The sequence below is a fragment of the Volvox carteri genome (assembly GCF_000143455.1).
Source record: "Volvox carteri f. nagariensis unplaced genomic scaffold VOLCAscaffold_38, whole genome shotgun sequence".
In the NCBI taxonomy this organism is placed as follows: Eukaryota; Viridiplantae; Chlorophyta; class Chlorophyceae; order Chlamydomonadales; family Volvocaceae; genus Volvox; species Volvox carteri.
The window spans coordinates 282,475-309,519 of NW_003307581.1; the positions used below are offsets into that span (position 1 = coordinate 282,475).

Here is a 27,045-nt window from a genome sequence, read left to right on the forward strand (position 1 = left end):
TAGGGACGATTATAAGGTCTACATGGTCTATAGACAGGATCATCGTATGATAGATAGGACCGAGAAATAGGTCGAGTACGGATTCATGGTATATAATGTGTGCACTCCCGGTGCACTCGCATGCATGTACGTATGTATGCATGTACGTTCAGCCTACATAGACATACGGCTGCACAGCATAAGTGCGGACGTACCTTAATCCTTGATACAGCCACAGCGTATATCACAATAACCTGCACACGTTTGTCCACAGCGCTATTGCTTATTAGGTATAGCGCACAGTACGGAGAACGAAGGCTACAAGGCCTAGGTACTGCTGCCTCCATTTTTTTATTCGCCTCGTCAGCAGGCGCCCATGCGCCCCATGCAAACGTTGATACAGATGCCACCATGCCAGTCCGATCGATGCATTGCACCGTCCGTAGTGAGCGTGCGAGACTTTCGCTTGCTTATAATTACCTTACATGTATTAACAGCTGACGACAAAAGCATTGTGAATCACGTGCTGCAGTCAATGGTACTTTTTTCACTTCCGGCGGCTGCGCTGTTTTTAGCACACGACGACAGATAAAAACTAGATGTCAAACGAACACAATCCATTCATGCATGGTCAATCAACAGCCTACCAGCAACGCCCACATGGCGAACGGCGTGACGACCATCAGAGTCTCATGCGAGTCGTACTTCAGCTTCCGTTTTGAGGCCGTGCCCCAGGCGTTGTCGGCCAAAAGTGGATGGGGCGCCACCGAGCCACGTCTGGGGGAAGCGGAACGGAGCCAGCAATACCAGCAGCAGGTGATGATGACTGCAGCTAAAGCTAAAGAAGTTACGATTGTAGTACGTGGGAATCGAGCAGGTCATCATGATAATGGACGTACGATGCCGGCGCTGATGACGCTGACACTGCATTCTTGTTTCCGCCCAGCCTCCCTAGCTTCATGATGCCTTATTAGTCGTCGGAAAAGGCTCATCATAAGCAAAGCAACAATGCCAGCACACATCAGATTGTGCGGTAGAAAGGCCCTAGAAGTCGCATATCTATTCCGGTACGGAAGAATGCCGCCTTATTCCCTCCGGCCTCGGCCTCCCTGACGCTTCATAACTGTACGCGTCGTCCTTATGCATCATCCTCCCCAACTAGGCAAGCAAGCAGGAATCCAGGCAAAGCTAGGCCACACACGTGGACGCACCGGAAAAACGTGCCGCGCACTCGGCGCATCAACTGCCCCAAGTAACCGCCACTGCCGCCAGCAGCAGCGACTGAGCTGACGTTAGATAGCAGCAGCGACTCCGCCTGTTGTCTTTGCCTGAGGGAGCTCTTGTCATGCCCACCGCTGATGCGCACCACCTCATCCTCACTGCCAGCGGATAACGATCTGCCGCCGCCGCGCGCTGACGTGGAGGCACCGCTGCGGCCACCGCTGCCGCCACCCGTAGCGTCTAAGTTCCGCTCCACGTTGAGTGTAGCGCGGCGTTTGTGCTTCACTGCTGCCGCGGGCAAGCCCTCTCCTGACCCGCCCCCATCGCTCCCTAACTCCTCCTGCTGGCCTCCAGTTATGGAAGGTTTGTCATCCTCATCATCTTCATCTTCGTCATCGTCGCCCTGAAAGTGCGAATGTGGCAGGTGGTGTCTTTGCGTATGTATGTAACTTTTCTTATGGTCTGTAGACAGGGTCATCGTATATCGTGTCTTTGGGAACGACCGTGTACAATACATACAAGCGGTCGGTGGGCACCATAAATCGACATGCTGTAGTTGCTGGCCGCTGACGAAAAGGCCTCTATAGATAGATGCTGGAGAAGCGGTATTGGCGCGTATTTGTAGACGATGTGTGTGCCGTACTATCCGTATAGCCACGGCCTCGCGCGTGCCATCGGAAGGATCAATCCATGATAGATGAAGGAAACTCCGGTTAGTTGCATCATAACTGTTAAGGTGCTCCGGATGCATGTCATTACCTCTGCTAGTACATCTAGCCGTGCACAGCCGCGGCACCACCGTGCGCAACGGCACTAACAGCATTAACAGTGTTTGCCTACCACTGACCACATGGTTACACGCACCACGACGCTTGCGTGTACGTAATAACGACCCGGCATGTATCATCAACGACACAACCGAATGATGTATGTCCAGCTTATGCCTTCCGTCTGTGCTCCACCCAACAAGCACGCTGAATGCATGGGTGCGTGTTTGCTAGTTATTAACTAGCGGCGGAGCTCTGCACTTACGTCCACGTCAAGCGAAGTATTTTGCGACGCCAGAGTGCGTGCAAGGCCCTGCATGCATCCATGCATGTGTGCGTGCACACCGATCAGCAGCGATGTATTTCATCATATACACAGAACGCAGCAATAAATCGAGATGTAAGCTTATACATACCTATATGGATCACGCAGTTACATAGAAACAAATATACCTGTATTATTTAAATTAGTGACCAGGCTTAAATGCATCAGGTGTATATTCGACGCAAACGTGACTTATCATTACGGCTGTCCACATACAGCACGAAGACGGTGCATGGGTGGGTGGAGGTAGCAGCATGTGCAGGAAGGAAGGACGTGCCCCTCTGGGCCCCGAACACCCTATTTACCCCAAACACCTTAACCCTGCCCCCTTAGCAGGACTCCCCATCAGCAGCAAGCTCCAGATGAGGTATCTCAGAGAACATCATTAGCGGGTTCTCGGTGCTTAAGAGCTATCAAATGAGTATCTCTTTGGTCCCTGGTGCGCATGTCACGGTGGTTCCCATAATAACGCGGCCCATTCCCGCCACGGCCACGCATGAGCACAATATTTATAACTGTTTGCATGTGATACCCTTCTAGCGGCGTCATCCCGGGGGCTCCCTGGGGCCTCGCCCAAAAATTCCTTTTACTTCTTACTTAGCTTTACCTTAGCACTACTCACCGCCGGAATGACCATGAAGGTGTTATAAAGCTTATACCTTTGCGCGACCAAGGCGCGGATAATGTAAGCTAGGTAACTGCAATGTTGCATGCAATCAAGGACAAAATAGATTGTAAGGGATAGGTAGATGTCATCCAGCAAGGCAGGTAAAGGCAGGGCCTATGTGGAACTAATGATAACCCCGCCGCCGCCGGTGGTGGTGGTGGTGCTGCTGCACGTCGTACAACAAGGCAAGCGTATAACATCACTTGTTTCAGCTTCCGTTTTGGAGGACCCGTAAACATATGCATAGTAGCCTGCTTTGCAAGGATTACAGCAGCTGCAAGGCTGAAATAGCTGTCGTACAGTACGACACACTAAGAAATACGGGTGAGTATTAGTGAAATACGGGGAGTAACGAAGGTAATAAAGGTGTAACATAGATATATATATTGCATACGCACAAAAGCGCATTCCCTGTATCTCTTCGGCTGCCAGCAACAAGAGAGGCGCGCATCTATGCCATTCTATGCACATTCAGTCCGCGCAAGACATGCATGCAAGGAAGTGCGTAGACGACTGCACGATTCTGGTTGTCTATAGATCGCACCCTCCGTACGACAGAAAAGGAGTACTATCCTTATCTTATGTACCAGGGTGCAAACGATTGACGATCATAAGGTTTTACTTACCTATATACCTAGCTCACCCATAGCCTACCTAATAAGTAGCAAAACGGACCGTACTACAACGTTACTAAATATTTTACCATTGTACGAGTTGACGGAGCAAACAAGGTCCAGTAAAAAACCTCACGCACCATGCAGCGAAGGAGGTGATGCCGAATCCCTCCGTTGTTAGGATAGCAAGCTGTAAATCCTCCACCTGCAACAAGCAGCCCACGCACAGCAAGCATATCATACGTACGGGAGCAGTCCCTCGAGCGACGTACACTTAAATGGTTGACAAGCTTCTACAAAGAAAAAAGTCTACAGACGGCCCATGCAGCACTGTAGTACTGCAGTTATTCCTTAGAGATATCACCCACAAGTCGTGCGCAGCCACCGTCTCTATTTTCGTCAGAAATAGGGTTGGCACGGGTACTATACTAGAAAAGTGTACTATACTAGAATAGTACTAGAAATAGTACTACATACTATGCAGGGCTCTAAACTGGCACTAGTTTACGACGCTCGTACCGCGTGCGTACATAGTAAAATAATATAGTAAAAATAGTACTAGATAGCACTAGACTTGGGTTTGGATAGTGTCAAGTATTAGTTGGACCAAGTCGAGATCTGCAGTCAAGCTGGTTTTTGAAGGGCCATAGCCGCGTCTTCGAGCTGTGCTACGTAGTTTTGATGAATAATGTCGAGGGAATCCAGTATAAAGAATGACAAGGCGATCAGAGCCTTGCAGCCTGGCCCAGACGTCCCCCCTGACGTTCTCCGCTCTCGGAATGAGCTGTTCAACAAGCTACGTAACCAGAAGAAGAACGCTAAGACGGCTGGTCTTTGGGACAACTTCGATGTGGAGTGGTGGGGTGGTCTACCAAAGCTAGTCTGCTTGTTCTGCGATGAGCCGCTCAGCGCCGCGAACCCAGGAGCAGGAAGCACAGCAGCAGCAGTAGCAGCAGCAGGGCACCCAGGGAAACGCGCAGCTGCAGATGCTGACCCCGGAGGGTGTGCCGTACATCCCTAACATGCAGATTGATGACTGAGCGATGATAGATTGAGCTGCTGCAGTTTGCCAAATTGGAGGGTTACGTACTGGGCCGTACGGGAGGTTGTAGTGCAGGAACTTCACTAGTATGACGTCCGTGTGTTGTCTTGTGAACACTGGGTCTTCTATCTGTGATTATGTCTTTATGTGCCATAACACGCCTTGAGACATATGTCCGACCATTAACCCAACTGACCATTAACCCAACCGACCGTTAACCCAACTGGCCATTAACCCAACCGACCATTAACCCAACCGGGCCGTTAACGCCATTCAACCGGCCGGTTGGGTTAATGGGCCCCAAACGGTCGGTAACCGGCATGTTTATGCCATAGGGCATGGGGTTTGGGGTCCACCCACCGGGCACTGAACTAACAATAAGTGATCTGGATGACCGCAGCGATCTGCTTTCTAATGTCTAAGTAGATATTTAGAAAGAACAAAAGAAGACCTTTCCAACGGTGTAATTTTCAGGTACAACGGTTGACCGTACACCCCCCTTCTACTGGGAGCGTGCACCTGCCTAGTAATAGTATCATAGTACTACATTACTATATATGGTACTATTTCTTACTATACTATGCTATTTGGGTTTTCAAATATAGTATTCTTGCCAACCCTAGTTAGAAACCAAGTACTTACCCAGCGGGCATCGCCCACTGCCATGTAGAGCAAAGAATCAAGGACCTGTTGGGCAGCAGTAATAGCACACGCGCAAGCGATCAGCGAGAGGGGAACGGGCCATGCACGAACCATGCCCCGTTGAGGCAGACAGAGGGCAATAAGTTAAGGAAGACTTTGGCTGGCATTGGTGACTTTGGCTGGCATTGGTGACTTTGGCTGGCATTGGTGACTTTGGCTGGCATTGGTGACCTTGGCTGGCATTGGTGACCTTGGCTGGCATTGGTGACTTTGGCTGGCATTGGTGACCTTGGCTGGCATTGGTGACCTTGGCTGGCATTGGTGACTTTGGCTGGCATTGGTGACTTTGGCTGGCATTGATGACTTTGGCTGGCATTGATGGCTTTGGCTGGCATTGATGACTTTGGCTGTGTAGTACTGTGATACTACAGGCTGGCATTGGTCTAACGCTGCGCATGTCCCTTGTGCATGTCATCTTGCTCCTGCTGCTGCCGCAGTCCGCTAATTATTTCTAGTAGTGCCACGCTAAAACATACAGCAGGTGGTAGGTAAGACAAGTTCCAAGTCTAGTTCGATGGATGATCCCAAACAATATTGGTAGAGTGGGATTGCGTCCTCAGCCGGGTGTGTAAGTGCCAGGTGCCGGGTGATGTGGGTGCGGGGCTACCGTAGCCAGGCGCCCTAGTGAAATAGCCGCCACGTCAACGGGTAACGGGTGGCCAGGGGTAGGTAATAAATACGGCCGCGTGCTTGCCTGTCTAGAAGCGCTCCAAAAGTCCGGGCCGCTCTTGATCAGGAACTGGCCGGCTTCCGTGTCAGCTATGCTGACGTTATTCGCCAGCCAGACGTCCGCATGCTGTTCGACTTGCTTAGCCATGGCGATAAACCGAGTGGAAAAGTCCTACAGGACGAGCATGCGCGTATGGATACCATCTACCAAACAATGCACACTACTCGAGCATCGGCGCGATAGTGAAGATGCGTGACAAATGGTCGTGGCATTTTCGATGCAAGGCATGCGGGCACCCTAGCCCACCTACCTGCTGCCTGTTTACATACATTCTTATTTCTGCGGGTGCGTGTAGTATCGATACTACAGGTGGCGATATCGCCCTATAACCGGCGAACCCAGACTCACCCATATCGTCAGATTGGTATAAACATCGGACCCATCTACATCGTTGCCTTTCCACGCCTGAAAGCACGCACCCCGGCAGACGGGGAGACATTTATATGTTGTCGCCGGGAGTGTCATATTCAGTGTACGTGTGTGCAGTATGATGCACGGCTGTCATGTAAATGCATGCCGCTATCACACATTTGTATCTGTCTGGGGGAACGATGGCAAGCGACGAAGTCCATGGCACCGGTAACAGGCAAAGCACATGATAATGATCAATAGAAAGGTCGATAGTAAGAGCACAGCTGCAGGCAGGAACTGTGTATAAATAAGCGCAGCATGTATGTTCATGGGCAACACAACGGCGTGTACCAGCAATCCTTGATAATTGTCAAAGCAGGGTATATAGAATTATACCGACTTATAAGTCGGCGGTGACTACTAGTGGGCGGGCTGATCGCACGTGCCCGCCATTCCAGCTACTAGCCATTGTCGTAGCTGGCCGCTGGGAAGGCCGCCATGCATAGATGCGGGCGGAGTGCCCTACATCATCGCGTATTAATCGATCGATGCTAGGTATGCCGGCTGCTACAGCCATGCATGCACAACGTACCCGGCGTCTCGAATGGAAGAGCACCTCATGGACTTTGGAGATCCTCGAGTGGTGCTTGTCAAGGACATCCTTCATGCGTGCCTACAAGCACCAGCACATACAATACGCACGCACGCAAAATACCAGTTCGCTACTCCATATAGAAAGCTGCATATGCATATCCGTGCATGGCGCATGATGATAAGCTTCCGCAAGAGCATGCATTTATGCACGTTTGTAATAATGTATGTTGGTTAACTTCGCCAGCGTTTGTAACAATGTACCGTAGTGACAGGAAATGTTCGTGATTTTATTGTTCGAGACACCCTCAAAATTACACCCGAAATTATTGGTGAAACTTTTGAATTCGTGAGAAGCCAACGCAACCGAAGCAACGGTGCCTGCAATATTCGTTAATGGGTCCGACTCAGAACGCCGATTGACGCAAAAGCTGGCCAATGCATGCACGGTTATTCTGCACACCAGCAAACACCAGATTCCAGATTAGTGTGCGTAGTCGGCAAGGCGCGCGGGGGCCCTCAACTGCCTGGCCGTTCGCCTCAGTCCGCATTGAAGGAGGCTTTGTTGCTTAGGCCGCTTAGCCCTCGGATCCATGTCCGTTCAATTACTATGGATGTATATATGGCCAGAAAAGTGGAATTTGTCGAGTAATTACTGTGTTGAAGGCATTATACGATTTGGCTTCGGAGCACACATATATTCGTGACGACCATCGCCTGGAACAGCTTGTAATTTATATGTGACATAATTTCGTGATGCCGTCACGAAATTAAAATCACGAACATTTCCTGTCACTACGGTACTTGGATGCTTACTATGCCATACTCTTCAGTTCGTAAATCCAGCTATAACCTAGTTAGGACGGAGGGAAAACTAAACGCGCACTTTGTTTCAGACCACGTTGAATCAAAGTTTGCCAGCTTCCTGTTTTCTGTGTATTTGCCGAGAGCGTACTAGGTTGAATGTCGTTGGTGCGTACGGCTGGACCGTACAGATCTAGAGTAAGTCGCAGGAGTGCGACGGAATGAGTAATTTCGCGAGTTCATAGCGTCAGTACTGATAAGTTTCCGCTGCGGCTTCTGCCTAATCTACAGCGTTCAGAAGCAGAGTCGCTCGGTAACCAGGCTCGCCCCCCCCCACGGAAGCAAGCACAACTTTCCTGCCTGCAGGTACCCCTCCGTCTGTACGACCCCTAAGCGGTAAGGCAACTACTCAAGAAAACCGTTTCCTTAAAAAGCTTATGCATAAGATTTGTGAGCAGCCTACAAGCTGGATGCATCATGCGTGCTAGTGATCGCTACTAACATGTAAATGCACACCACTATTACTACTTGACATCTGAGAAGTTGTCTTGCATTAACAAAGGGGATCGCACCGCCGTGTGCGGTGTACGTAATCGCTGCTGACAACATGATGCATGGGACTCTTAATGATTGGACAGGTAAACATAAGCAGCAGCACATGCATGGTCTTTTGCCTGCTTGCGTTACTGCTGCACGTGCATATGCATGCATGGCACCTCACTTGAATTTCATCTGCCCCTCTTGCGATGCGTGCCACGATGTTCTGCAAACAGGCATGTTGCACGGGAATGCAAAGGCAGCAGGTTAAAAGACAAGTAAGTCGCTCTTGAGGGGGGGAGAGGGCGAAACTGCTGCGTGCACGACTGCAGTCTTGCACTACGTAAACATTGAGCTCGGCTGGGCTGGGTTCTAACAGTACCCAAGTTTATGAAGTGACCGATTATCACGTAGCACCAAAGGCACTTGCTAGCCAACAAAGTCACATACGCGTGAGCGCTTTTCCAATGGGTCAAGCCTACGCACCATCACCCGGAATCGACTGGCCATGGCATGTGCGTGCGTTTCACGCACACACGTGTGTGTGTGTGTGTGTATGTGTGTATGTGTGTGTGTTGTAACTGCACCGTTGCAAAACATGCCGAGTAATACATCCACGCTATGAAGTTAGCGTGCGGGATGCATTGTGCACCGTGTTTCCGTGCTGACGCCAGCCAGGTCATCGGTTGCATGTAGCTAGATAGTCCATCCGCGCGCCTGCTGCAGCCAAACGGGGCCCACCCGCCCAGGATTGCCGGTATGGTCCTGACTTCACATGTGCTTGCACATGCACTTGCCTTGGCGTCATCCCGTGTATATAAGGTTGGAAGCGTCTTGTTCTTGGCAATATTGTCCAACGAGCGGACGTCTGTAATGATCTGTCCGAAAATAAGGACGTGCACGTCGTACAAGTCGGTAATGGTCTATAGACAGGAGCACAGATAGGACCGACAAGTAGATCGTATACGTGCATATATTCATGGTATATAATGGTCTGTAGATCGCCCATGGTATGAAAGATAGGCTTAAAACTAGATGGTTATTCCGCCACTCCTCCACATTGCAAACCCAATTGCTGCTGCCGGCGGCTGCCAGATAGAAAGCAGCAATGATACGCGACTTTGGCAGCCGTTCAAGCATACCCTACCTACGTTAGCTTACGTGAAGAATGTCTGCTCCATGTATGTATGTACGGATGAACGCAGCAGTGACCTATAACACGTCATCCAAGTTGTCACCCACAACCCGTCACCCTCCCATTAATGTACTCAACCATGGACACGCACACACACACACACTCACACATGAAAAAAATGCACATGCATGCAATACAGACGCCCAAAAGCACATGCGTACCTGGTTCATGTACCGCTGCGCCTGGCCAGTGCGGCCCAGCTCCACCATGCTGCCCCGCTTGGTCTCGATGGCGTAGATGGTGAGCGCAAAACAGACGATATGCACAGCAGCTAACATAGCGACCGTGGTCAGCGCGTTGGTACGGAAGCGCTGCTGGACCTGCAGCACCAGGCAGGAGGGTAGTTCGGCAGGCAGTAGGCAGGCAGGCAGGCAGTAGGCAGGCAGGCAGGCAGGCAGGCAGGCAGGCAGGCAGGCAGGCAGGCAGGCAGGCAGGCAGGCAGGCAGGCAGGCAGGCAGGCAGGCAGGCAGGCAGGCAGGCAGGCAGGCAGGCAGGCAGGCAGGCAGGCAGGCAGGCAGGCAGGTATGTCTTCCGCACAGCAAGTCCTACTACTCACCAACTGTGCCTGGCCCGAGTCCATGAGCTTGACGAGCTTCCGATAGCGCTTGCCACGTTTATAATCAGTGGCGTCATCTGCAAACAAACAGGACGTCGATGGCAAGGAAAAACGTAACTAACAGGCAACAAGTTTCAGTCCTAACGATAAATCCGGTTTGGATAGGTGCGCCTGCGAGCGTTGCAACAGCAGTCCATTGGCGAACAACAGAGGCATAACACCGACCGCAATCAATTACTTAGGGTTTCAAACTCACCCGACTGCGCAGACAGGGCACTCTGGCCCCCATCGCTGGCGGCGTCGTCATCCGCGAGCCCGTTCAGGTCCCGACTGGGGCGCGTCGTTAGGGGTGGCGACCCGTCAACTGAGTGAGGTTCCCGCATGTCCGGCTTTGCCTTCGCAGCGACGGTCGTCTCGGTCTCCTGCAGCCCTTTACGTAGTAGGGCACGGATGTCGACTGGGCCCTGAGGCAGATCATCCTTGACACCATCATCGCTAAGCCTTGACCCCTCATCATCACTCTGCATGTGCACTAGGCAGCAGGCGTTACGGAGCGCAAGCAAGCAGTGATCACGTCAAGCCACGCACCCCAAGCATTGCAGCCGGTGATATGGCATGTAAGAACTTAGACATTGTTTAAGGACTGAAAACGCATGTGCTGGGTTCAAACCGCCGAGCCGGATGGTACACTTTAACTTTCTTTAATATTTCGATACACATCTGGCATCCCTATCTCCCTAGCGAGTGCTCTTAGACCTTGGAATTCCACGACGGAGTGCACGTCCATAGACACGTCGTCTGTACGTGATAAAACATTCGTGCGCCCTGCATCCTTCCCTCTTCCCTTTCTGTTCATGCCGCATTCCTGCTTCTTTATCCGATCTCCAGAAACTACCAGTACGCGCTTGGTTGGGAGGGCGGGCACGGCGGGATTAAGGCGAGTATCCGCCCACTATTTTCTATTTGGCTTACGCAATCCTCTCCAAACACACCAGCCAGCCGATAGGTTGTATGTATAAACGCACCTTGGGGTCGTACGCATCCAGCGGTGCCACTGAGTTTTGGTAAAACACGCCTGAAAGAAAGTTAGTGAAGTCGTACACAGATGTTTGCTTGAGCTGAGGACGACAGGTAGCACGTTTCAGGTAGCTGGACATATATACATATTAGACATAGATAGATAGATAGACTGACAGACATACACATATTTCCGTGTCCATGGCCCCCCAACGTTTGCAGACGGCACCCCGCATCTGTAACTTTCGTAGGTAGCAAGTGAGCACGTTCCCAGCCAGCCGGTAGGAATCATGCATGCGAACAGCGCCGTCAGCTCGCCCTAGTAACTTGAAACTACCGCGAGTAGGAGTACAACTTCTCAACAAAACAGTACAACCCTTAGGCTCTTTGTTGATGCCCGACATTCCACACGACATATACGACAACTGCTGGCCTTGTCACCTATACATCGTATAACGTATATTTGCACGTCGACCGCTAGGAAAAGAAGACGCATGCCATGCTTCCAAACAATAACCAATATGTCTTCGCCTGGCATTCGACATGTGTACCACGACAACAGGCAAGTTTGCAAGTGCGTGCACGCAGCACGTACACGTGCGCCGTACTCCGCACCTTTGCTCGTTATCCAGTTAGCAATGCGGTCTGCAGCAGGCGTTGTGGATTGCCAAACCTTCTGCAGCGCACATGAACACACAGCGGAGCGAGGGCACCGCACTCAAGGAAGGAAGAGACCTTTGTCATCAACGCCGACGATCGATGTGTGCATTGATCGTTGTTTGCTTTGCTTTAAAAGTGGAGATGGATAACCATGCAATACTAGCTACATATTGCTGGTAGGTAAGGCCAAGGCCATAGTCTGGCCGCTGAAAAGGCCTCTCAAGATGCTTGCTGCTGGTGGAGCGCCTTGGCGCGTATTTGTAGACGATATGTGTGCCGTACTTGTACAGCTATTACATGTGCTGTCCAAGACTTCCAGTGGTCACGACCCTACGCGATGTGGTCACAACGGCCACAGGGGCTCCCCACTGCCCCCCCTGCATACCTCGTGGTCCATATCGCCAGCCCCGCTGGGTGCACCCAAGACAGACTGAGCGTCTGGAGTCTGTGACGATGACCCTAAGGTTCGGTCTGCATGCGGTATGGACAAGGCCAATGAAACAGAGCTGGTGTTAGCTGTCTGACTAGATATCCGAGTCACATCATAGACAGGACGGGTATCCGGGTACTCGTGTACACCCGTACGGCACACATGTACACGCACCTTCATCACTACCGGACCGAGAGCTAACGGCGTCCTCATCATCAGTGACGTCCTTGGGCCGCTGCCCCTGCCCCGCCCCCACCGCAGCATCTGGGCTCTTAGTTGATGAAGGGCCCTTGCCGCCGCCCTCCGTAGAGCCGCCGTCGTCTATCGGCGGTCGCGGCGGTGGTGACGATGTCACCTGGCGCCGGGTTCTGGCACCGCTAACCTTGCGTCTTCCGATTCCGCCGCCTCCACCTTCCTCAAAAGCTGCAGCCTCTGCTGCCGCCGCCTCCACCGTTGCCATGACGGTCTCAGTTCCCACGGAGGCCTTGCGAAGGCGGATCCGTAGCTCCTCGGGGTCCTCAGTCTTCCCTTTGTCACCGGCGGTACCAGTCGCCACCTTCTCCCTTCGCGGACGGTGCACGTGTGCCGCGGTGGCTGGCACGGCGGGCAGGCCCAACACGTCAGGCGGAATCGGGGGAGGCGGCAAGGCCAATACTCTCAAGGACTCCTCTCTGGTGAAGCTGGGAAACATGGTTCGAAAATTCTGCACCTCGTCCTCCGCCTCAGACGTCCCCCCCGCCGCTACCCCCCCAACAGTAGATTGCTGCGCAACACTAGGTACAGAAATGCGAGCTTCCGCAGTCCGTATCGCTCTTGTCGTTATTCCGCTCTGATCCACGCTTGCTGCAACGCTGCGTGTGATCATAGACCTGGAGATTGAAGCTGTTCGGACGGCTGCAGGTGCTACTGCCGGTGGCGCCACCTTGGCTGCTTCTGCTGCTGCTGCTGACGGCACTGCTGCTGTTGCTATTGGCTGTTGTGCCGCTGCGGCTGCGGCTGCGGGAGTTGCGGGTATCGATCCCGCTAGTGTCCCCGGCAGCATTGGCAGCATGGGAGCGTTGTGGACTCGTAGTATGACGTGCAGAGCTTGGCCGGGTCCGGGCTTGCCTACGACTTGAACTTCGAGGTTGTTCGGAAGTCCATCCCAGTGCAAGGCTTGGAGTACATGCAGGGGACCCACCTGCCGGAGGGAAAAACCGGTTCTTGCATAGTTTGGTTTTTAATTATCGCTGTATATTGCCGAAGTATACTGCATACCAGGCAGCTAGGTTTGCGGGTTCATGCGTACATCATCTGTATGTAATTCTGTATCGTCTATAGATCCTGCCCTGGTGCAGTAGATAGACACGGTCCTCATCTAATACTCCAGGTAGGGAACGATCTACGGGCGACGAAAGAAATTTATAGACGAGAGTCTTCAACAGTGAGTGACCAGGGGAACATGGCTCCAGTAGAATTCCTAGTACTGCTACTTTCCCACCTTTGCTTTTTTACGCGTCTTCACCATAGCTTATACGTACCTTCACCGCCGCGTCGGCCGAGCTTGACTTGAGGCTGCTCTTTTTGACGCCGTTCATCGAAAGCAAGTCGCTCGGCTTGGTGCGCCCTTGCGGCATCACTACGAGCTCGGAAAGCAACTTGCCCACCAAGCTGGGACTGGAGACGCCGAACAGGTGACCCACGGGTCGCATGCGCTCTTCCAGCACCGTGCGCACCCGGCCGTTGCTGTCCACCTCCAGAACGCCCGAGAGGTTGGGTGCCGGCCAGAGCTCAATGAAGACCTTGTGGCTTTGGCCAGCATCTTCGTTCCCAGGGGCGGCCATTTCAATATGCACCTGCAAACACGTGCATTGATGCATGGTGCCCGTATTTGTACAGTGCTGGTACCTGGTGTCAGCATGTGCATGACACACACGTATGTGAGGAATGAAAGAACTCAATATCCGCACGGCCAACTGGGAGAGAAGTACCCGTGCATGAAGGATCTCTCGTCTGCACGGCCCAGCCATGTATGCTCTTTGGTAGTTTTCCATCCTCTGTGGACACGTCAGCGGATGTTTTTGCGGTGTGAGACACTCCTGGGGATTGGACAGCATGCAAGTTTGGAAACAAATGCACGCAGGATGCATATGTGTACAGTCACCCCTCAGATTGTTTTATCCGTTCATCCATCCAGCTGGCATCTGGACACGCCAACCAGAGCAGACATAGGCTCACCTTGAGGAATGCCGGCCTTGCGCTGTTTGACCTCGCAAGTGCAAAGAGCTCCGACGTGCCCGGGCCCAGCCTTGCAGGAGGCGAAACGTTCACACGCCAGCTGTAACCGGGTTCAACCACCTCCCTGCACAACCCACACGCAACACCCGTGCATGCATGTCAAGCCTATGCCGTACTGTTCAGGGTAAGCATGCATGCCAGTATATTACGGGAAAAGCAGCCTGATATTTAGATATATAGCGAGGTATAAGCACTGTTGGATGAGCTTTGACAGATGTTATGATGGTTTGATCAGGTTTCTGTGGGGACGCCGAGGATGCTAAGCTTAGAAGACACCAACCTCCGAACGAGGTTGAAAAACATCGGCCGGCCCTCGGCAGGCAGCTTGCCCGCCTCTGTGAGGGTAGACCAGTCGAGGACGTCCCACAGCGGGTGGCCGGTCAGCTGCATGGAAGGTCAGAACGCGGGTCTGTTGCTTGGAATCGCTCACAGCGTATGCGTAATGGAGACCCAGGAAGGCAGTTACGCCTGCCTTGGCCTTCCTGGTGTGCCTATCTTGTTTATTAGGCTTAAGGTATAAAATGCCGGTGGACACTTATCTTCATATTTAATTTGGTACTACGCATACACAAAATATTAACCTGCCTGATCCTCATGTACCAATGAGAACACAAAGCATACCGTGGCCTAGCCGGCAATTGCCCCACCCAGGACGGCCAAGAGGCCTTAAGGGGTAATGTGCTACGCATGTAAGGTGGTGTCAGTACAAAGATGCATGGGGTCGAGTGTGCGGATGAGAAATTGTAAGCCGGCCTGTACGGACGCTTGTTACACACACTGGCGCGTCAAGTACAGCCGAAGCAGGATGTAAAGCTACTGTAACTTCGGGGCGATGGATTACGTCACCATCACCTTGCCAGTTTCCAGCCCAAACAGCGTCGCTGGGTTGCCGCCAACAACGTTGATGACCTCGCCTTCGTGGTTCAGTTCCAACAGCAGCCTTCTCTCTGCCAGGGCCGCTTCTAGGGATGATCTGGGGATGGAGCATGCACACATGCACAGAAGGGTGTTTTTTGAGGCACCTTCACGCACCCAGCAGGCTTACTACACGTTCTGTGCCCTACCGGCGGATGCACGCACCTGGTTACCCGAATGACATGGTTCAGCTCCCCCGCCACGTCAGCGGTTGACACTGACACACGCACGAACAGCGGCTTGCCGCTGGTACTGCGCATTTCGAGAGTTGGCCCTGTGGTGGCCTCCTTGCGGCACGTCCACGGGTTGCGGCTGACCGGGCAAGTGTTGGTCGTAGCCTTCCAATACGTGACGGCGGCATCCGGCAACGGTAACACACAAGAAGCTAGGTTGGTAAATAGGATCTACATGTCTATCGTTATGTGTGCAGAACACGCACAGGACCAAGGATGACTCCCATCTTCAAGCATCTGATTCCCTCCCCGTGTAGTAATCTGCAGGGCATATCACGGGATCTGCATCCGCCGATCGGTACTTTTCTGAAGTCGTGATGTAACACCCCGCCTCGCGCGATACTGAATACACACGGCGGCGCGGTTGCTTGCGCTTTAACGAAACTGCACGCCCAATCCAAACCAAGTCTCCCTTTAACATCGCGCTGCTGTTCAGGCAGCATATAATGGCGCCATCTCGTTTGCAGAACGCAAAACAACTGCGCACGGGCATCACACATGCCGCAAGGTAATACTATTATTATTCAAGGCGAGGCAGCTGTCCATGCATCTACTACATGCATCTACCTTAAGGTGTTTAATGTGCATCTCTTTCCACGGGGTAGGCAGGAAGTCACAGAGTGTGAAACCCGCCAGTTGGTCGGCGGAGGGACCGACAGGTAAACCAGCTGCCATCGCCACGCTGTTCGCACCGGCGGCGCCGCCATGGCCAAGGCCGCCGCCGCCACCAGCACTGCCGTGGCCCACCCCGCCGCCATGGCCAGTCGAACCGGCGATGACCCCCAGAGTGACCCCCCCTGCATCCTTCAAGCTTGTGGCCAGCTCTGATGCGGCGTGCAAGATGTTTCCCTTGCGATTTACAACAAGTAGCTGAGACTGGTCGGATTCCGTCGTTCTGAAACGGACCTCATGAACGGGCGCCTCGGTGTCCACTGCGAGAAAGCGGGCGAAACGGATACCGCAATGGGCACGGGCACGGGCACGGGCACGGGCGGAGGCAAAAAAGCACGGGCACGTCTACCGTGCAGTTGTTTACTAGTTGTCTAGGTTAACTACGATTGCTCGGCAAGTGGGGGATTGCTCGGCAAGTGGGGGATTGCTCGGCAAGTGGGGGATTGCTCGGCTTGCATAAAGGATCTATGCAAGCCGAGCAATCACTACTCTACGAGCCGTGTAGCGCTACGTCCTGCTGCTTTTTAGACATAGCACTACACGATACGTTGAAAGCGAGAGATAGACCAAAATCCAATATGCAATATATATCGTAGTATGTTTCACGCAAACATACATGCATGCGTCATGACAGCGATACGTTATTATTGCAGAAGCACGAGCCATCACCTTGCCAAGCAATTCAGGAGTGGAAAAACACGCACCTGGCTCCGGAAGAGTCAACGTGCACGACACAGGCTGACTGTCGTACTTGTGCATGACCAAGCAACGAACGCTATGCTGACCGCGCCCCCGGGCTGCTGCGGCCTTGGCGCGTGTGATCAGCCTGCAATTTCAGCCCAGGGACAACCAGCGTAATTCGGTACTGCTGTGCGGCTTACAGAACCAGTCAGGACACAAACGGAATCGGCGAGGGGCAAATACCAGCGGAGAGGCAGCGACAGTAGTGGGATCTTATAGCCCATAACGCAACAAGGCTTTGATGAAAATGCAAATACTATATATAGATGGTGCAGGGCATCTCGTTTGCCAGCAAGGGCATATGCCACCCATGCATCTGTCACCCATTTGCGGCACGACCAAGCGCAGTTCTCGAATGAGACATTGAACAGCCGCATGGCTGGCGTGCAATGTGTGTCATGCGGTGGTAGAAAAAATGTTACACCGGGTCAACCGGGGCAAGCAAGACGCACACCACAGAGGAGGACAGAGCAAATTGCTCGCACCGCTTGACGGCGTCACTGGGGCTGTCATCGCGTACAATGACCCTCGCGGCCTCCAGGTCTCCTCGCTCCCCAGTCGGTTGCCACTCCAAATTTGCAATCGAGACCACCGCGGTGAGGCTGGTACCGTTGATCTCCTGGGACTTCCACCTGACGTATGTCGGTGGTCGGGGTCGAACGGAACACCGGCAAGCAGAGGCATAGGACAGACCCGGCGTGGAACGAGCGTGGAGTTCGCCCACTTGCTGAAAGTAGCATATGTGCCAAGATCTCATGATGCTAAAAAACGTTCGTCAACAACTACGGCCCCTAGACCTAATGGTGGCCCCTAATACCGGTGGCCATCATGAGCAGGCTATCTATTGATATGGTAGTACGCAAGAGCCGGGTAGGGAAGTCAACGGGCAGTCAACGCCCCGCTTATGAATCCATACAACTCGCGGCATAGACAGTACACGTGCACGCACGACAGCAGCAGCAGCAGCAGCAGGCAGCGGCGTTGTGTACCACAAATGGCAATGCGCGCGTGCAGGATATGTTTACTACTTTTGTTCGCACGTGCGTGCGCTTGGTGCACTCACCCAAATGCCATCACGAACTGCGGGTCGCAAGCCACGATAGTGCCGTTATGCGCCACCCACAGGCTGGCAACTCCGCGAACAGGAGGCACCGCCTCCATCATCGTTATGAACGTCGAGTCCTCTCCCACACCTACGGGCGGAATGTATGTGCCACGTTTGCCAGCAGAGGCACAGCAGGTACAAAAGGGAATCGAACACCATGCTATGAGTTGCATTGGGACATCACATAGTAATGGGCAAGGCAATGGGCGCTATACAAAACCCACATCCTGCACAAGCCCATTGCATCAAAACCCAACGCCTGCGGAGAGCGGCAGGTATACATTTGGCATCCTCTATCTTTCCTTCTTCTTGGACGGTTGCTGCTGGGAGGGTTATACCTCACACATACCAACTAACGTGCGAGACTTTTAGAGGCCACTCACGCACCGGATGCCTTGCGCATAGACAGCTTAATGGGGAAGGCCAGCCGTTCATAGTGCATGCCGACCACAACCTCTTCCTTGATGTCCCCATGCGCGTCGTCTCGAGTGGCGTGCGCCAGAGCCGCCGTACTGATCAGGGAGTTCAGGTGTTCCGACAGCCAACGAGCGAAATGCGGTGCCAGGAGGGTGGCCATGGGCTTGCCCTCCAGCGTACCTGACCGCGGCCGCACGCATTAAATGCAAAATTGAGAAAATCCACAATGCTGCATAACGGTGAGGATAAGGGTATGCTGCTCTGTGGAGCGCACATGAACATAACAGACAGGCATATATCTTTTGCGTTATTTGGTCTACTTGCCGGGAGCTAGAGCAACCAGTTCGGCGTGTGTGCACACATATACATTGGGCACACCTTCAAGGCGCAAGTAACAGAACGCGAGCCCCGGGTTCTGCTGCAACAGACATTTACAGGAATGTGTACGGTGTTAGTATGCATGGTTGTGTTCCATGCATTCACCAGTAACACAGACAAAGACGCTTACTGAACTGACCTCTCCTGTAACCGAAGAGCACGTGGGCATGCCGGTTGGCCTGCGACGCAGTGAGAACCGTGTGGTAAGCGAACAAGCAGACATGCCTCGGTGCATTTGCCTGTCGGCTGGTGCGTGTGAATCTGTACGACCTACACCCAGGCGACGGCTGCTACTAGCCGGCGGGGTTGCCCACCATCAGCAGCATCGCCACCACTACCAGCATCATGCTGATGGTGGTCCCAGTTCTGCTATTTTCAATGATTGACAATCGCAGAACTGGCACCGGCACCGATATGTTTAGAGCCACCACGTAACTAACCATGAGGATGCAGATAAGCTGATCAACTAGCCTGCTGTTGTTAATTGTTTAGCAGAGACATGCATACAGAGTTACAGGCGGTACATGCAAGCGCTCATGCGTTTGTAAACTAGATATTTTACAAATGGAGAATGGCCATAAGTAAGAACTAAACAGCACCTACCATTTGCACTTCCCCTGCCGCGTTTATGACCAGTACGGCAGTTGCCATCTCGTCCATGCGGCCCAGCGGCGTACCTAGCAAACGAGAGCCCACCACGATGACACAAAACAGCAAAAAAAAATGCTCGCACACAGCAGGTGTAGAGCCGCGACGAAACATATAAGGGTCCGGAGGCACTATAGCAAGCATGGGCATCAAAACGAGCTCTCTCTACGGCGTTGACCCAAGCAAGGTTATCAGATACATGCATCAGTTGCAGCACTGCCTGTTATTGTATAAAACCTGAGCACCTAAAGTATTAAACCGTGTGTTCACGAACGTACCATCCGGCAAAAGCGGTCCCCCCGATGAGTCGCCGTTCATGAGCTCTTCCAGTCGATCGGCCTCTGAAAAGTACTCAGACTGTGGGATGCGACATCAAGGAGGTGTGTCGCTGCGTTGGGACTGTCGACCACGACCGAAACTGTCGGAGGATGTGTAAAGGATTTGCTTACGGCAGGATGCAGGAAACTGGCCAGCAGGGCGCATCCACCAACGCGTCATGAACTCCCATCCAAATATAACCCGAAGCACAGCCACCCACTCACCGCTCGCCAAGGATCGTTCTTGATGGTCTGCAAGAACTTGCCGTACAGTCGTACAAGCTTAGGATTATTGCCGTAGGTTTCCAACACAACTCTGTACGCTGCTTGCGCCTGCACGCGCAAAGGTAAATACAAAACGTATAGTTATTCATTTGGTAATCCATTTGAAAACTGCAAATACGGTGACGGGAGGTGCAAAGGTCCCAAGCGATTAAACCCATGACTTCGCCTCTCCACCCCCAGCCACCCCCTTAATACACGTTAGTTCAGGCTAAGGCGTGCTATTATTATATTAATGTTTGGTTACTGCAAACGCGGTTGCCAAGGCCGGATGAACAGCGCACACATGCAGCAGCGGCTACCGACGTAAGGCGCACCTGGGTGACCGAGCTCTCAATCTTGCCAAGCCCTTTGCTGAGGGTCGTGAAGGACACCGTGGACGAATCGAGGGCTTTCCTGCACATTGCAGAATTACATGAATGGCATGGTGTGAAGTCAATACATGTATTCCGCTGTACGTAAAGCACATAGCACATCGCCTGTAGATTTGACATCGTCTGTAGACCGTGCCCTAGTATAATAGAAGGGACGGTCCAGTTATTACGGATGACTCGTCAGTGCCGTGTGCAGCGGCGGGTACATCATTGCTGCATACCCGACCCATAAAGCTCAAAGACGGGGAGAGCGATGGAAACTAACCGATCAACGCATGGATGGTGAACGAACGATGCTTGCTTAAAGCGCTTGGGATGGATTTGCTGAAAACCTTGCCTCCCAAGCGGCGGCTTACCAGAAACTGCAGATGGCCTGCAGCGCCTCACGGTGAAGCCGCACCACCATGCGCTGCTTGCGCTGGTACTCTACGTAGCTGTCAAAGGCACGCAAACCGATGTGTCGCGAGGGGCAAAGCAGTTATTAGCCAGTGTCTCCCCGTCCCCGCAGATGCACCATCCATGCCATCCAACAAAGCTAATGAAACCTAATGCAGTAACTGGCCGCCAAACGGGCCTCTCACGATGCTGGGAGCGCGCTCTAGAGCGTATATGCATCAAAGGTGTGTGCCGTACTGTACAACAACTAGGTGTAACGCATCTATGGTGGGCTGTGTCACGACATTTTAGCGTCACGTTCATAGTCTGCCGTACGCACGTGTTTTGTTCGGTGCTACAGTCATGTGACGCGACAGCTGTTTCCACCTACCTAGTCCCCTACATGTAACTGAATCTATATCACACCGTCGTCTTGAATATGTACTCTTGGATATGTACTCTTGAATACATTATGTACTCTACACTGCCTTAGGTCCACGCCTTAGCAACGAGGTGCGGAAGGCTCATGCAAGTCACCGGTTACTAACCTCCGCGGCGAGTTGCTACCCGTGCATTCACTTCACTTACGCGAGGAGGTCCATATTAGCGCCCCCATTGGATTGCTTCCCCGCGGCGAGTTGCTGCGTATCGAGTGTAGAGGAAAAGGGCGCAAGTGAGGCTTCGGATCCACAACCTGGACGAGTTATCATGCAAGACATGCCAGAGAGGACGCCAAACGCATCCCGCTGGCTGCCCTGTACCCAAAGCATGAGTTTTCTCCCTCTTTTGTTCACACATGGCATACGGCCGTAACTAATTGCTGCAGTAGCAGCGATTCTCGGCAGCGCATTTGGCTGAAGAACATCGGTGTGAGATTGGAATGCCTTTGGCTTTATCCGCGGCTTCAGGATGCATCATGTCATGGTAATGCCCTTACTTTTGGCAGAAAGGACCAAGCAACACTCGAAAGCAACCTGTTTGGGCTTACCGAGGCCTGTTGGTGCCGTACAAACATAATGAAGCGGCACATGAAGTTTGGGTCCAGCTTCCGGGCGTCCTGCGTGTACATCAGGTACATCAGCAGCAGTACCATCACCGACGCATATACACTGTCACCGCCGCGGCGTCCCCAACGGCAGCAGAGAACCCTAAGAGTAAAAGACTGTCGAAGCCGTCAGTCGCAAGGAAACGTATGAGCAAGCCAGGTGGCGGTGGCCGTACTTAAAGCAGTCACCTTGCACGACGGCCTAGCTTCGGGTCCCACCCACGCTACGCAAGCGCCTTCGGATTAAAGAAAAGGATAACGTGCATGTGCACCACATTGCATCACATAGACCCGGGCAAAGGTAGAAAAAGGAAGCTGCTGTGCAGTCACATGTGCGACACACATCGCCACCTATCGCGGCGGTCCCACGCCCCGCACGCACCTCGATGCGGCGGCTGCCGCTCTGGCTGACCCCCAGGACGTCAATCATAAAATTTCCGTGAAGCAGCACCATGTAGGCGCTGGTGGGGAACATTGCCAGGCCGGCCTATGGGGGCAGCAATAGGTTCGCCACAGATGAAAAGCTAACAGACAGATGAGGCCGGGCCCACCCCTAAGTTGTCCTACTACGAGAAATGTATGTTGTGCAACCATGCCTTGTGGCTGCTGGCCTAGGCAATGTTTGAGTTCAGCGTGTAAGTACATGGCAACAGGGGTGGTAGTATTTTTTTCCTTAAGATCCACTGTAACAGCGTTCACTTTTCAATACGGTCGCGGGCTCCATTGGCGGCGTCTTCATCACAAAAACTCATGGCACGCACGTGTACCTGAATTACTTGGCGGGCCTTGTGGACGGCATCAGGGTCAAGGTTGTACCGATCCTTCCATACGCGACAGCACCTGTGTAGGTGCACACGCAATAGCACTTAATTGCGCATACGTGGACGAGGAATCAAATCTTTCTCCTTCCCTTGCCTGACGCTCACGTCTATCTAGCACACATGTACGTAGGTACGAATGTGCTGGGGACTAGCTGTAAGAGCAACCATGTGGCATTCCTGGCTGCTTCCCTCTGAGCAATTCTGTAATTAGTCTATTTATTTATTTATTTACTCATTTACTTACTTACTTATTTATGTATTTATTTATGTATTTATTTATGTATTTATTTGTATTATTTATGTGTTTATGTATTTATTTATTTATGTATTTATTTATGTATTATTTATGTGTCTATTCATGGATGGATGGATGGATGGATGGATGGATGGAAGATGGAGCTTGTAGCCAGCCAGCTAGTTTTCTGGTGATGCTCCGGCAGCCGCGCACGAGCACCAGCTAGCTTGCCGTGCAATATCTGCTACGGCAACGAAGAGTGGACGGAGTAGCCACCATACATGGGTTGCAATTTGATTTGGAAGATATGCCATGTATGCATCTCCATCCGCGTCTCCATCGGCAATCAATCAAAAGGCGTTCGAATGACTTTCCGAGTTTGCATGCGAACCGACGCACCTAGCGACGAGCTCTACATCCTGCGGACTATCGATGTTCGGGCAGATCTCTCGCAACGGGGCATCAGGCTTGGCCGTGCTGCAAATAGGCACCAAGATTGGAGGGCAAATGCTTAATCACGGGTACTAGCCCACACTATATAGATACCAGCGGCACGGTAAAGGCAGGCATACATGATGACGTACTGCCCGTGAGTTTAGCAAGATTAGCACAAGACATATCGGTAGCTATGAGTAGTCTATTTTGGTTCAAGATCGCTTGAGCTATAAGCACGCATGCATTCCACTACAAAACCTGAGTGCACACGAAACCCCAACAGCAATATCCCAGCCGCTCAATTTTAACATGTTGGCAAGCTAGCAATACGCACGCCAGGGCCTTCAGCGCCGACTTCGTCATGTAAGAGATCATGCGCCATGACATGAGGGCGCCGAGGGTGAAGGCTGGAGCCAGGCCCAGGAGCATCACGAGGGTTATGGCCCGGGAGTAATCCTTCATATGTTGTCCGTTGATCCCAGGGTGGAACACCAGCACCGTCAGTGACACCGAGCACCACACCACGGTTACCGCCACACCGCCCTTCAGGTAGTTCACCCAGGCCACCAGATGCGGATTCTGCACGCACGCACACACATGAGGCCCGCGGTTAGGGTTCTGCATCAGTAATAAAAGAACGAGGAAACAGGTGCTTGGACCGATATAGGCAAGCGCGTACAGTCTATATATATTATAATATATAGTAATTATATAATACATTATATATAAATATATAAGTTTACGTTTAGGAGCCCAGCATAGCACCTCTCCATGGGGCCGCCCCACATGCATACAGATATATATGCGCACACAGCTACGAATTCGAACGTGCTTGCACTCATCATTCCGGTCTCAAACTGCGGGTGCGCATCTTGTCCGTATATTTCTCTGTGTCTTAAGATGAACTGGAGTAGACGTCATAAAGCTGATAAAGAGGACCTCGGTCACGCCCTACCGAAGCCTCACCCATCGAATGTACTGCCACGCCAATGCCACGGACAGGACCACATGTATGCAGGAAGCCACGCGTTGCCAGCCGATGACGACTTGAACCAGCGTCATCAGCACCTTCGTCCACTCGTAAGCAGCATGAAAAAAAGCCAGGTATGTGATATGCAGCAGCGGGAGCAGTCCACTTAGCGTCGCCAGTGCAAAACGCTTTTTGCACCTTAAGGTGCAGCTGATAGGCGAACACCGCATTTATTACCCGGACCCGGCCCGCCGCCGGACACCATACATGCAACCCAGGCCATAAGAGACAGCACCTGACACACACAGGCATGAATGTTATTGATTGTTATCCGCTGTATACTTATACCATTCTCCACTGTCGCTTTGCGTGGGTTTATCCCCACGTAGGAATCACGGCACCTTCCCAAACCAATGATTACTCCGTACGCACGTACCCTTATCATGAACGCGATCATTTCAGGGCCGCTGTGACCCAGGGCTGATGGCCTGTTTGACAGGAGGTTCACCTCCACCTGCAACAGGTTCACAACCAAACAAGGCCGATTGATTTGTGCGGGACGATTTTGATGGATTAAAATACAATAATTGGCTGAAAAGGCGGCGGACAAAGTGGGCGGAGGCGATTGCAGGTACGATCATGCCTTGTCAGGTTAATGCTATCGACACTCATATGGCAGGGTGTACACATATGCTAGCTACATGTCAGCTACTGCCGCTCCGCTGCGACACACGCGATTGTATGTGCCATGCCGTCTGATCGGCGCCGTTGCATGTAGTTGCATCGTTTGCACACGTGAACACGTGAACCGCTATTACCCCCCTCCGCACGTCCTGCTGCTGACGAATATGCTGACAAGTTTCCAGATAGAGGATATATGTAAGATTTATTCCAAATGATACTTACCTGAGCCATAATAGAGACGAGGGAGAGGACGACAAACAGGGTCAGCGCCAAGCCAGACACCACAGCGTGCATCACGTGTGGTGGCTTCACGCAACCTGTACGAGCACGTATAGAAACGGGTGAATGCGGCAGGCCATTCTGGGTAATTGACAAGCAAACCACGCATACATTCCTCAAGCTTAAGTCCTGGCTAGCTATCCTAGCTAGCAGCAAGCACTTAGCGGGCGCTTGCATGCCCGGGCGTGCAGGGCCTTAGCTAGGGTTTAGGGGAGGTGTAGTAGCTGGCCGCTGAAAAGGCCTCTATAGATGCTGGTGAAGCGCCTTAGCGCATATCTATCGCCAATATGTGTGCCGTACTATGTACAGCTGCTACAGGAGACCAGAGCTTTGTTCGTAAAATCATTCCTCAAGCGTGCGTGACCCCGTGTGCGGGGAACCAATGTAATAACAAAAACCATCGATGGAAGCGTGCGTGCACGCGACGATTGCTTACTGTATTTTGGCAACATGTCGAAGCGCAGGTGCGGATGTTCCGGTCCAGTGAAGCGACAGTTGATGCCAAGCTGCGCGGGGATGTACGGGGATGTACGGGGATGTACGGGGGAGGGACGAGAACGGCACACACGTGGCACGCACGCAGGCGCAAGGCGAGCCATGATGACAAGCATTTGCATGAAGTTCCCGCCCTACACAGGGTAGTCCTGTCACAATCTTATACGCTTGCGACCATGTCACGTGATTGTGCGGTTAGTCCTAACCCTGCTGGCTAACCTGAGTAACAATTCGTTGCTCATCACGCCCCATACATTTGGAAATGCAAACAGTAAACAGGTCAGCATGCGCATCATCCGACATCGTCTGCCGTACATACCTGGAGCACGTTCAAAGAGGCAATGTCGAAAGCATGGAGAAATACGGCGTTGAATAGCCTCAAGGCCTGTCAAGCATAAACACCACCATCATCACACAGCGCGCGAGTGTTGAAATAGGATTAAGTGGCTGGGGCAAGGTTGCAGTACTGCAACGGAGGATTAGTCCTCCGTTTGCAGGGCCTGCATGAGTGCGTGTCATGATTCGCAACACCTAGAAAACCCAGGTTAAGTCCAAGTAGTTACATCCGCGGTAAGCAGGAGGACACGTGATGTCGTACCTATCATCATACCATATATGCGCAAGCCAAGCTAACTTAGGGTGGAATGTGCAATTGCTGTCCCCAACGGAATGACGAAGCACCCATACGGTGTATATATCGGTGGCGAGTTTAAAAAGCTATAAGCTCCACACGTCCACGCAGACAGCAATAATACAGGCTAACACCTAAACGGATTTGTCTTAGCTAAAATCTCCTTTGAGTGCGCCAGGCGCGTACATACATTTCGCACCAACAACTGACCTTAACCGGCCACACGACGGGAAACTTCTGCTCCTTGAAGCACCAAGCAACCCACACACAGAGTCCACAATTAACCATCAACAGAGTCACCATCGTGTACAGCACAGCCAGGTAGGCGTTGTAGCCCTGCGTCAGGATAGACACCAGGCAGGCAGCAGGCTGTTGTGTAGTAGCCAGCTGGCCGCTGATGAAAAGGCCTCTCGAGATGCTGGTCGAGCGCTTCGCGCGTGCTTGTAGTTGTTATGTGTGCCGTACTGTGTACGGCAGCTACTACATGTTGGTTCACGTACACGCGGCAGCAGGAACCCAGTCGCGATA

The 27,045-nt window shown here is 52.4% G+C and overlaps 1 protein-coding gene across 1 annotated transcript in view; it reads right to left on the reverse strand.

Annotated features, from left to right (window-relative positions):
* Positions 1-27,045, reverse strand: part of VOLCADRAFT_94549 (uncharacterized protein) — a gene marked incomplete at both ends in the record, with an annotated part of 37,819 nt that overhangs the window by 6,843 nt on the left and 3,931 nt on the right. The window contains 47 exons of the mRNA XM_002953776.1: positions 627-756; positions 1,191-1,603; positions 2,233-2,280; positions 2,915-2,990; positions 3,714-3,778; positions 5,258-5,302; positions 5,925-6,158; positions 6,396-6,452; positions 6,991-7,071; positions 8,515-8,556; positions 8,817-8,832; positions 9,072-9,253; positions 9,687-9,845; positions 10,082-10,158; positions 10,338-10,602; positions 11,107-11,156; positions 11,714-11,774; positions 12,144-12,229; positions 12,363-12,951; positions 13,709-14,023; positions 14,406-14,529; positions 14,746-14,849; positions 15,318-15,438; positions 15,546-15,718; positions 16,181-16,545; positions 16,990-17,111; positions 17,512-17,658; positions 18,090-18,219; positions 18,519-18,643; positions 18,729-18,809; positions 19,066-19,105; positions 19,853-19,931; positions 20,117-20,224; positions 20,491-20,569; positions 20,904-20,981; positions 21,511-21,563; positions 21,911-21,979; positions 22,350-22,454; positions 22,729-22,807; positions 23,423-23,500; positions 23,793-24,037; positions 24,414-24,638; positions 24,865-24,942; positions 25,335-25,429; positions 25,828-25,897; positions 26,206-26,271; positions 26,728-26,853. Coding sequence (XP_002953822.1) covers positions 627-756; positions 1,191-1,603; positions 2,233-2,280; positions 2,915-2,990; positions 3,714-3,778; positions 5,258-5,302; positions 5,925-6,158; positions 6,396-6,452; positions 6,991-7,071; positions 8,515-8,556; positions 8,817-8,832; positions 9,072-9,253; positions 9,687-9,845; positions 10,082-10,158; positions 10,338-10,602; positions 11,107-11,156; positions 11,714-11,774; positions 12,144-12,229; positions 12,363-12,951; positions 13,709-14,023; positions 14,406-14,529; positions 14,746-14,849; positions 15,318-15,438; positions 15,546-15,718; positions 16,181-16,545; positions 16,990-17,111; positions 17,512-17,658; positions 18,090-18,219; positions 18,519-18,643; positions 18,729-18,809; positions 19,066-19,105; positions 19,853-19,931; positions 20,117-20,224; positions 20,491-20,569; positions 20,904-20,981; positions 21,511-21,563; positions 21,911-21,979; positions 22,350-22,454; positions 22,729-22,807; positions 23,423-23,500; positions 23,793-24,037; positions 24,414-24,638; positions 24,865-24,942; positions 25,335-25,429; positions 25,828-25,897; positions 26,206-26,271; positions 26,728-26,853 — 6,156 coding nt within the window. The remainder of the gene's footprint in view (positions 1-626; positions 757-1,190; positions 1,604-2,232; positions 2,281-2,914; positions 2,991-3,713; positions 3,779-5,257; positions 5,303-5,924; positions 6,159-6,395; positions 6,453-6,990; positions 7,072-8,514; positions 8,557-8,816; positions 8,833-9,071; positions 9,254-9,686; positions 9,846-10,081; positions 10,159-10,337; positions 10,603-11,106; positions 11,157-11,713; positions 11,775-12,143; positions 12,230-12,362; positions 12,952-13,708; positions 14,024-14,405; positions 14,530-14,745; positions 14,850-15,317; positions 15,439-15,545; positions 15,719-16,180; positions 16,546-16,989; positions 17,112-17,511; positions 17,659-18,089; positions 18,220-18,518; positions 18,644-18,728; positions 18,810-19,065; positions 19,106-19,852; positions 19,932-20,116; positions 20,225-20,490; positions 20,570-20,903; positions 20,982-21,510; positions 21,564-21,910; positions 21,980-22,349; positions 22,455-22,728; positions 22,808-23,422; positions 23,501-23,792; positions 24,038-24,413; positions 24,639-24,864; positions 24,943-25,334; positions 25,430-25,827; positions 25,898-26,205; positions 26,272-26,727; positions 26,854-27,045) is intronic.